We start from the raw sequence: 11,354 nt of genomic DNA, 5'->3' as shown, positions 1-11,354 counted from the left end.
CCCATAAAACTATTTTTAATGCATAAATTTTCTAAATAAATTTTTTTCTTATTAGTTTGATGGGATGTTCATCATTTGTTAAAAGTCTTTCACAATCAGGCAGTGTTTCAGAATGTCTTAATAAATTTAACCAACTCTTTCTCATCTGAAGCACACTTACACCAGCCCTCAGTTACCTAACTAGAATAATAATATAATATATGGTATCCCTAGAGCAAATTTTTCAAAGTTGGTACTCTTCTCTCAGTTCTAGAAGCCCCAACAGAACGTTAACAGGTACTTTGACAGTCCCTAGGACACAGATCTCTCGCTGACAGGTTTCAGTTGTGACTCAGGTTTGGCCAGTTTCCAACCTAACACCTCCTTTGTTCCTGCTCAGCCTTCCTCTCCCATCTTTTGCACTGGTTTCTACTATGCTTGGCTGTTTACACTGCAATGGGGCTAAGGGTCAATGGGGATAACCCACAATGGGGTTCAGTAGACAAACTCAAGTGAACTGGAAACCTTGATTTATAAATCGATGTGTCATGCCCTAAGAATAATGAGCAAATATTTTATTTAAAATATGCTAAGCTCATATCTTGGGATCGAAAATTTGACATATTTTTCTAAGAGACACTCATTAAGTGCCCTTTGTTTTTTTAATTTTCAAGCACATATACACAATCTTTAAGGGTGTCTGTATTCCACCTTCATTGCTTATGGTCTTTGAAAACTGCTATAATAAAAATCTCTATTTAAAATATTTTATTATTTTTATTTTATGTGTATGAGTGTTTTGCCTACATGTACACCCGTGTCATGCAATGCCTGCATAGGTCAGAAGAGGGCGTCAAATTCCCCTGGAACTGGAGTTACAGATTGTTGTTACCCGCCATGTGGTCCTAGGAATCAAACCCAAACCCAGGGTCCTCTGAAAGAGCAATCAGTGCTCTTAACCACTTAGCCATCTCTTCATCCCCGATAATCTCTATTTAGTGAGAAAAGATTTACAGCCTTTATTAGATGAAGAAGAGCCACGAAGAATGAAGCATTATCAGTCTCCAGAAGCTCCTAACACTTAGCACATCCCACATCCGGGGAAATAAAAATAAAAAAAATAAAAAATCACAACGTTTGGGACCAAATCCTATCAATAACAACCGAGTGGATAAGGTACTTGTCTCTGTTCCCTAAAGATCAGGTGTAGTCCTGGAGCGTGGGTTTCTTTAACAAATTCCAGCCACTCTCACAGTCAGAACGGAGATCAGAAGCGACAGTTCAGCAGCAGTGGCTCTGGGCAGGCATTCTCTCTGCACTGTGCAGAACCCTGGCTTTCCTTCTGCCTTTTTCAGTCCTTGCTCTCATTCTGGGGCAGCAGTTCTTTCTGCTCATTGCACAGAACCTTGCCATCACATCCTCCCTTGCTCTTTGCCTTAATGTCTCCTGTGGGTGTTCTTGTCTGCAGAAATCTAGATATTCCAGGAACAAAGTAGACTGCTGGGCATTAAATGGCCAAACAGGGTTTGCAAAATGCAAGATTTCTGGGCCCAGCTGCAGTCTCTGAAGACGTGGAATATCTCATCTTTCAACCAAAGGTTTGTTTTTTCTATCTGGTTATGGGCCCTTTCATCAGAACACAGAAGGTACATTTCTCCTGTGTGGTACCCAAAAGCCATAGCCATATATATCCATGACAGGCAAAACTCCAGTGGGTGTATGTTCTTCCAGACTATCTGAAACTAGTTCTGACACAGAAACTATAACTTCTGAGGAGAGTCCACCCTGCACCATTCGTATTCAGAACACAATTGGGGACACAGTTTTGTTTCTACAGCCACTTTCTAATATTGTTCTGTCTAATTAAAACTCCAAAAGCATAGAGTTTAAATATAATACTTGCACATTATGTCATCAGTATAAAGGGGGATCCCTTGGTACATCTTGCCACCTGTGTTTGAACTCCATACATTGTTATCACATGAAACCACACTGACCTTAAAGTAGGTTGTCATTTCTTTGATTTCCCGTGCCCTCTAACCTGAATTACAGTTCTCAAGTTTCTACTGCCATCTTTATTGTCCTTACTAGGTATTGCTAAAGCTAGAAATTGTTGGTAAATCTTCCTGTGGAAAAGAATTCTTTCATTGCAACTCATTCTTATAATCTTCCTTCAAAGATTCTTAAATTCCATACTCCTTAGTTGAACACAGTGTTCCTAAACTGAAGATCAGTATCTGCCACAAATGAACTTTGTTAATACGTATGTTTTATATCTTTATGATTAGCCTGCCTATATATCTGTCCTGTTACTTAGCAATGTAGGAAATGATCTAGTAAAGTTAATGATCCATTAAGAAAGCAAAAGTAAACCCACACAATGAAGCATAGAGCACTCCTTTCTGTGCATGTAAAAAGGCATATATAATCTGTTATAACATGTTATACCAAACATGTTCTTCCACTTAACCAGTGTTGAAGATATTATAAAGAAATATATTTATAGTCTTTGTCACAGAGCAATTCTTTCTTTTTGTTTTGTTTTGCATATTTTATTTTGTTTTTTGAAATAATCTCCCTGTGTACCTGGTCTATATTCCCAATCCTCTTATCTCTGCCTCTCAAGAGCTGACATTGCAGATGTGCCATCTCTCCGGGCTCAACACCAGTTCTTTAAATGTATGCTATCACTAATATTACCTAGTATCAAGTTTTTCAAATTTAGGCTGTTATTCAATTCTCATTCCTCAGATAAAAATGGTTTTTAGAACTTCTTAATATCTTTACAAACTCCAGGCAATCATTCTTCAGAATGGGACTCAGATCTTAGCACCATGAATTCAAGTGGAATCTAGACAGAGAATAAACAAATTAAGTAGACCTGGAATCTTGCATACAGTAATTTAGTCATTTAATACCTGAGATATAACATTGCTGGATGTTTTTCACCTAATAAAACAGTTAAATCACAAATTTAATCATTTCTCTATGAGTTTTCTTGGTTTAGGGTTTTTAATCTCTTCTCTTTGGGTGGTAGTGGATATCTATTATTTTATATCTCCTGATCTTTTTGCCTTAGTTTTTTGAGACATCCAGACTTCATTTTCTTTCTTATTAACATGGTTTGAATGTTTCTATTTCCTCCAAAATTTATGATAGCAGCCTAATGCCAATGCAACAGCATCTGGAAGTAAGAATGTATTGAAAGCTCTTAGGCCATAAGGTCTGGCCCGAGTAAAATTAATACATCTGCTAAAAAGGCTTGGGGGATAAGTTTCCCCTCTTCCCCATTCGTTATGTGAAAAAATGATGTTCCTCCTCTTTGGAGGACATAGCAACATGACTCAAACTTGGAACTGGAGATCAAACTTACTGGCAACTAGACCCTGGAGTTTCCAGCCTCCAGAATTCTAAGACTAATACATTTTTGTTTTCCATAAATTATCTTGTCTGTGGTGTTAAGACTAAGACACTCATCAACTTTGTCTCTGATTGAGGCAATCAGTAAGCTGACTGAGGACAAAGGTGTGTGATACTGTGATCCAAGATCGCATCTTTCAGTTTTCTTTCTTTCTTTTTTTTAAACAGGGTCTCCCTAGCCCCAGCCTACCTGGAACTCACTATGTAGACCGTCTGGCCTCAATCTCACAGAGATCTGCCTGCCTCTGCCTACCAGTGCTGGGATTAAAGGTGTGTGGCACCCCGCTCAGCTAGATCTTGCAGTTTTCTAAACTCAACTAGATAATGAAATAGCATTCTTTTCCAGGCATGAAACTGTGAGATTTGTGAAATATGAACTCTCAGAATTCTTCTCATCTGTGAACAAAAGTAGCTGGAGACAATAAAAGCAATAGAGAAAGAAAAGCAAATATTCTGGTTACTTTGAAGATCCCAGTTCCATCTGATTAAAGCGTAGCTGTACCTTTAGGCTCTCTGTAGGCACTTGAACTGATAAATTCATTTAAAATATTGAAAAGAAAATAGAAAAGGGAACAGAAATGAAGGGAGGGAGGGAGGGAGGGAGGGAGGGAGGAAGGGAGGGAGGAAGGGAGGGAGGAAGGAAGGGTAGAAAGCTGGGTATCCAGTGGTACAAAACTGTAAGCTACTCAGGAGGTCGCACAAGATCTTGAAATTGAGGTCAGCCTGGTTACCCAGAAAGATTGTGTCTCAAACAAACAAATCACTTTCCAAACAAAATAAGTTCTAATTGCTCTATAGTCTTAGCTATTTAAGGCTTATATTAATCCTTATTCAACTTTTTATCCTATTTCATCTTTTTATTATTGCTGTAATGTTACCATAATGTTATTGGTTTAAACACCATAATTTTGTTATCTTACAGTTCAGCAAGTCAGAAGTCTAACCCTGGTCTCCTGGATTTATAGGTATGGCCGGCCACCTGCAGTTCTTTCTGGAACGTCTAGGGAAGACCTTGTCTGTCTGTGCTTTCTAGCTTCTGAGGAGCACTATGTTGTTCCTGCCTCCCTTTCTTGATCTTTGAAGGCAACAGTATTGTCATTCTGCACATTCTTCTGTAATCATATTTACCTTTAACCCTGATCTCAACTGGGAAAGGTTCTTTCCAGGGACTTTTGTGACTAAATTGGACTTATCTGGATAATTCTGGGTAATCTCATTTCAAGGCCTTAGATTTTAAGCAAATGTGAATAGTCTCTTTTGTCTTAAAGTGTAATATCCCCATGGGTTCTGAGAATTAAGTGTATACATCTTTGGGGGGAGGTGATATCATTATTCTACCCACCAGTAAACAGGAGAAACCATTCTATTTCCCACTTTGAGTCAGGGAAGTGTAGGGATTAGTTTGGTCATCTGGAACTCTGCTTGGTTTGGGCATTACACACACTCCTTCTAATAAGGACTTGGCAGCCTGAGACCCTTAACCCATATATACTATGCACACACAACCCTCTCTGAACAAAGCGCCTAGCAGTTTGTTACCAACCTAGGACCCCAACCTGCACTGAGCTGCATACACATTCCATTCTGAACAATGGTATAACTTTCTCTTTCCCTTAAAGGCCATCATACAGATTCCATTTACCTGTACTCCAATTAAACCCAGTATGAGAGTATGAAAGCTAATTCAGCCTGAACTAGTTCTGGATGCATGAGCAAAAAGGCAAACTATGTCCTCAAGTGAACTTTCAAGGTGAATCCTTATTTACCATCTTATACCTATATATGATTGGGCATGGATATGATTAAAATCAGATATGTGATGGGAAGAACTATGCAGAGTTAGAAAAAAACCCATCAATCAAAATAGTTAGCTAAGCCTATCAATCAAAACGGAGAACCATCCGAACTATGCCCTAGTATCCGTATCTTTTGGACCCCCTAAATGAAAGCCCCAGGCAATAACCGGGGTCACTCCTGACAGTATATTCTGACTAGTTCTATCACTTTGCTTTGAATAGTTTCCTAGCTACTTTTGCAAACCTGTGTGTCTTTGTTTTATACCTTTTTTAAATTTTTTAATATTTTATTGAATTTTTGTGTATTTCATACAAAGCGTCTTAACTTTATACCCCTTCCCCACTGGCACCCACCCATAGCCCCCCCACTGGAATTCATACAATCTGTCATTTGTGCTAAGGCCTATCATGTCAAGTTAGTGTCCCCAGATGTCCCTCAGTGCAAGTTTATCCACTGAGATCTAGTCAGCCTATCTAGAGTCCCTCCCTTTAACCATAGAACAGTAATCAGCTGCCAATAATTTTTCATCTAAGGTTGGGGCCTGCTGTTCATTTCCACAGTTCTGTGCTGGGTTTTTGTCTGCTTGAGTTTGCCTGGGTCTTGTGCATGCTGATACCATTGCTCATATGAGAAGGGTCTCAGGAGTCTGTAGGACTTTATTTCCATATGGTCATGCACTTCCTCCCTGGCTCTTAAAATCGTTCCACGCTTTCTTCCCCAATGGTCCCTGATCCCTGAGTGGGTAGATTTTAATATAGGAGTCCTATCCAAGGAGCCACATTCTGTAGACTCAAGGACCTGGAAATACTAGACCCAGGCTCTGAACGTTAGCAACAATGTCATTCAACTCAGTAATAAAAAAAAGTAAAGTACAAAAATCAAAGACTCCATGTTAGTAATAACCTGCTAATCAACGTTATTTTACAACTGCTTTGTTTTGACTTTTTTTATTGCTTTACTGGGTAGGAAATTTTTCCAGGTTTTATCTTTTTTTTAAAAAAAAATGATTCTGATGATCTTTAAGGATTTTTTTCAGCATACATACAGCATGTAATCTTTGAGATGTATAGTTAGAAGCATTTCCATATCTATATATAAGCCTGGAAGCTCAAGGCTACTATCTTTCCTGAGTATGGAAAATTAACAAGAAGTCTCTCTTTGTTTTACTAATTGCTTTGTTTTCCAAAGCTGCTAGCAGAACATCTGCTAGGACTGAACTCCTTCCTTCCATACACCATAGAACCTTAGCCTCATAAACAACCCCCGCATAAGGGCAAACACATTCCAGGTCGCCAGCAGGCAGTTTTCAAGAGACAAAGACATCAAGTAGAAATGAGGCTGAACTATCATCCAAAATCTTGAGTGGTTGTGGAGTGGTTAATTCTATAAAGATCTCATAGTGCCTGCAGTTTTATTGATTTTGTTTTTCAATAGAACTGTTAAAGATTACAATTCTAAGACAGGCATAATGTGGGCAGATGCTCACATTCTCACACAAAGTTCTGCCAAGATATTTTTACATCTTTCTGCACATAAAGCAAAATGAAGACATGTGTTAGAGATGCATGCTACCAGTACCGCCCCCCCTAGAAGAAGGGAGTTTATTCTATGCTCATTTCCTGGATGAAGAATTAAGACAATTCTACCTAGGAAAACTGAACCGCATTTCCAGAAGAAAAGAGATTTGCTTCTGAGACACCTTACTGAACATTTTTAATTGTCAAAAAAAGTTGGAATGGCAATCTGGGCAGTCATATTCAAATGCCATCCCTGCTATTTCTAACTCAATATGGAACTCGTGTCAGTTCTACTGGTGAGACATCAACGTACAAAATGCTGCAACAGCTTCTGCGTATTGATGTTCATTCATCTACTGTGCTTCACACAGGCTTGTTTCAAACATGGAAGGGAGCAAAAAGCAAACTCAGAAACAACTTGAAACTTACTTTCTCAAGAAGAACACTCTAGAGGAAAATCTGTGAAAGCATAGTCTTACCTTAGGAGACTTGGGCAGATTCACGGTTCTTTCTTCTGCTAACGTGAGCAGGGTTAACTTTGTTTGCTCCGCTGAGGGATGCTTGGGAGGACGAGGTGGGGGGTGTGACAGAGAACTTTCATATCTTCTCATCATATAATATTGTTCTTCTGTAATCTCCTCTACCAGAGTCCTAACTTGAAATGGCTCGGTATCCCTAGACAAACTACTACTAACTAACTGAACTGTCATATTCAAGCGGCCTACGGGAATTTCCCAACATTCCCTGGGGTTGGCAAAGTCACTGATGAGTAGGTAAGAGTCTGTGATATCCTCCTCCAACTGTAGTCCTGGGGTAGCTGCCAAAACATCATCAGCAATGGAAAGATCTCTCACAGACACCTTCACATTGAAGGGCCAGCGGAACTGTGTACAGAGCTCAGAAATCTGGTACTGTTTCTTATCATGAATCACCTCTACAAAACCTCCTTCCATGTACAGAGGCAGCCGTGCTGCCTCATAGGACGTTTTGAGGATTTTTTCACAGGCCAGAACGTTCACCACTTTCTTCACTCCTTCACAGAGGACTTCAGTGGCCTCTGAGTGATGCACTAGAAACTGGTCCCCGACAGACACAGAGGACAGCTCCTGCTGAAGTGGATGAAAGGCTTTGGTGGCCACCACATGAAGGGGTTCCTTCTCACTCTTAACGATCTGCAGGTCATATGCAGTTGGGAACTCACGTGGTCTCCGTTTGAACTTGCCTTTGTAGCTAGTAGGGATCAAGAAGTGTCTTTTAGGGAAATTGCTTCGCATTTCTGAAGCTAAAATCCTTGAAGCCTGGTACTTTTTGTGGATCACAATGTTTTTTCCAGGCTGTAAAATATTTCTGGGCAGTTGGTTCCCTTGAGGTACTTCTATGACTTCAGCCACTATGGGAAACTCTTTACTGGTCATTTCAAGGAGATCTTCCGTAGATAACAGCTGAAGAAACCAGTTAGCATCGTGAGAGTCAGTGATATCTTTGACTTCAACATCTAAACTGGGGAGAATGCGGACTATGTCCTTTTGAACTGAAAAAATAAAAAAGAAGAAAACAACTGACATTTTGTTCAAAATGCATTTTGTGAGATAGTCTCCTGGCGCCATAGCTAAATTTCACTTAGTGGGAAAAAAAAAAAGAAGAAGAACTCACATAATTATAATATAGTTTTCCATAAATGTGATTCCTTGGTTTTTTTTTAGTTTTATGATGAAAGAAATCATACATAAACCAACATGCTCAGTTTAAGAAGTAGACATTTTTTATGGGTCTTTTTGCTACTCTAACATTCTCCCCTCTGAAGAGGTAACCCTAGAATCGTCTAGGGATTAGATAAGAGAGTACATGAAGTTGTCAGGAAACAGTGATGGGGAGATATGGGAGGAGTTGGAGGGGAGGGAGTGAGTGTGGATTTGATCCAAACACCTTATATGCATGTATGAAATTTTTTTAAAGTTAAAAAAAACTTTTGGCTTTAGTTCTACAGCTTTTTTAGTGATATGAATTTTATTTGTTTTGTTCTCAGCTACTTGCTTTATGAAATAAAATCTATGGAGAAAAATCAAAGTAGACATTAACTAATCCCTCGGAAACCTAGGAATCTTACCAAAAATCATATCTTCCTCACTACTACAAAGGATAATCACTATCCTAATCCCAATATTGCTCATTCTTGTGTTTGTACATATAGTTTTATGACATATACATGAATATGTAAGAATATACCTATAAATATGTGTGTGAAAATTGTATCATTTCATTTTAAATCATGTTTTTAAAAAATTTTATTTATTACTTTTGTTCTATGTGTATGAGTACATCGCCTGCCTATATGTGAGTGCACCATGTCATACAATGCCCTCGAACTGGAGTTGAGGACAGTTATAAGCCACCCTGTGGGCGCTGGGAGTCAAAACTGGGTCCTTTGCAAGAACAAGCAGTGCTCTTAACCATTGAGCCATCTCTCCAGCTCCTTAAATCATGTTTTTAAGATCCAGACTTTATATAAAAAATTGCTATAGAAGAAAATTTTGATACTTCAGACAAAACTCCCATGTATGAGACCCAAAACATATTTTCCTCATACAAAATCCCACCCTGTAGAGTAAAACAACATTGCAAAATCACAAACATAAGACACTTAAGATTGACATATGGGGCACCCAGAGGCACTTCTGTGAAATTGAGGCTAGCCTGGTCAACACACTGGGTTCTAGGCCAACTGAAGCTACAGGGAGACTCTGTCTCAAAAGCAAAACAAAACGAAACAAAAAGGACTGGAATATGAAATAGATATCAAGATTCAAACTTTTTAAAAGTCAAAGTTATCTCTTCTTCCACCCATACTATATTTTACCTGGGTAGAAAGAAAGTGCTATAGGATGGGTGCCCTGGCTGGAATGATGGTGTCACTGAAGAAAGATGAGTCACTATGTTCTAAAAAGTCTTTCTTTGAGATTACTGAGTCACACAGAACATTATTGTCAGATAACCTACCTGCTCTCCAGGTACCACCATCATAATATTGTTATAAAAGATCTAGAATTTAAAATAGTGATATTATAATAGCATATGTGTTTTCTTGACAATTTTCTAACATATGTTATATAAGCATTTTATAAACCAATATTGTTTCCTAATATCTCTATCCACCGCCTGCCACTGTTTCTTTCCATGATGTTTTACTTTGGCGTAGATGGTTTGGATTTTATGAGCTTTTCTTTTGTTTGTTTGTTTGTTTGTTTGTTTCTGTTTGTTCGTTTGACAGGACATCATTCTATAGCTAAAACTGATGACCTGGAACTTATAATGTAGCCCAGATTGACTTCAAATGTGTAGCAATCTTCAGCCTCTGCCTGCTGGCTGTTGAGATGAAGCTGCCACAACACCCAACAGTTTTCTCTTGCTTTTGGAAATTAAAAATATAAAAACTTAGAAAACAATTTTTTCTTGTAAAACATCACTTACACTATTACATTTTATGTTACCCACTTACACAGCTCTGAAATCCTCTGTCATTTCTGTCATGTTATTATTTATTCTGTATACTAGAGTTTGTAAAGACACAGCATAAAAAAGTGCTGCTTCATTTTCTTTAGAAATAAAAAAAGATTGACTCCCCCGGCCTCATTCGCCCTTCCATCTCCGCCGCAGTTCTCTACTCCTAGCTTGGGCCCTGTGCCATTCCTAGTCTTGGGGCCCCAGACACCTGGGGAGCCACTGCTGATTCCTGACCCTGTTCACCCCCACAGGCTTGGTGCCTTCCTTGGACCCCAGGAGCACTGCCTCTAGACCCGGCCCTGCCCTCACCTCTCTCTGCTCCCCCGGACCTGCACCACCCGCTAACTCTCCTGGCCTTCTACCCTATCCTCAGGCCTCTTGGGGTGGGTCCATCACGGAGCCTTCCGCGCATTGACCCCCCCGGCCTCATTCGCCCTTCCATCTCCTCCGCTGTTCTCTGCTCCTGGTTTGGGCCCCGCACCCTTCCTGGTCTTGGGTCCCCAGACACCTGAGGAACTGGTGCTGCTTCCTGATCTTTTTCGACCAGGCCAGCTTGGTGCCCTCCTTGGGCCCCAGGAGCACTGCTTCCACGGGACCTGGCCCTGCCCTCACCTCTCCCTGCTTCCCGGACCTGCACCACTGGCTAACTCTCTTGGCCCGCTCTCCCGCCCTCAGGCCTCTCTGGGGGTAAGTCTAACCTGCAGCCCTCCACACCTTCACTCCGACAGCCGCGCTCACCCTTCCATCTCCCCTGCTGTTCTCTACTCCAAGCTTGGGCCCTGTGCCATTCCTAGTTTTGGGGCCCCAGACACCTGGGGAGCCACTGCTGAATCCTGACCCTGTTCACCCCCACCGGCTTGGTGCCTTCCTTGGGCCCCAGGAGCACTGCCTCTAGACCCGGCCCCACACCCACCTCTCTCTGCTTCCTGATCCTGCAACACCTACCAGCCTCTTTCTGGGGCTGACAGCCTCTTTCTGGGGCTCTGAGGCTTACCTTGCCTCTCCCTGATCCTTTGCATCCAGTACAACCCAACTACTCAATCCACTCCCTGGGAAATCTTGGGGCTTATTCCCACCCCATCAGCCTTTGCATCCTGTATGGCACGGCCACAAGCCAGGGTCTCAGGTCAGTCCAACACC

The 11,354-nt window shown here is 40.6% G+C and overlaps 1 protein-coding gene across 1 annotated transcript in view; it reads right to left on the bottom strand.

Annotated features, from left to right (window-relative positions):
* The window catches only part of Themis (thymocyte selection associated), a 249,161-nt gene that overhangs the window by 123,260 nt on the left and 114,547 nt on the right, over nucleotides 1–11,354 (bottom strand). Inside the window, exon 4 of the mRNA XM_008854756.2 lies at nucleotides 7,193–8,244. Coding sequence (XP_008852978.1) covers nucleotides 7,193–8,244 — 1,052 coding nt within the window. The remainder of the gene's footprint in view (nucleotides 1–7,192; nucleotides 8,245–11,354) is intronic.

Source organism: Nannospalax galili, unplaced genomic scaffold (assembly GCF_000622305.1).
Source record: "Nannospalax galili isolate Female #2095 unplaced genomic scaffold, S.galili_v1.0 scaffold327, whole genome shotgun sequence".
In the NCBI taxonomy this organism is placed as follows: domain Eukaryota; kingdom Metazoa; phylum Chordata; class Mammalia; order Rodentia; family Spalacidae; genus Nannospalax; species Nannospalax galili.
This window is presented reverse-complemented; position numbering and strand designations above follow the sequence as displayed.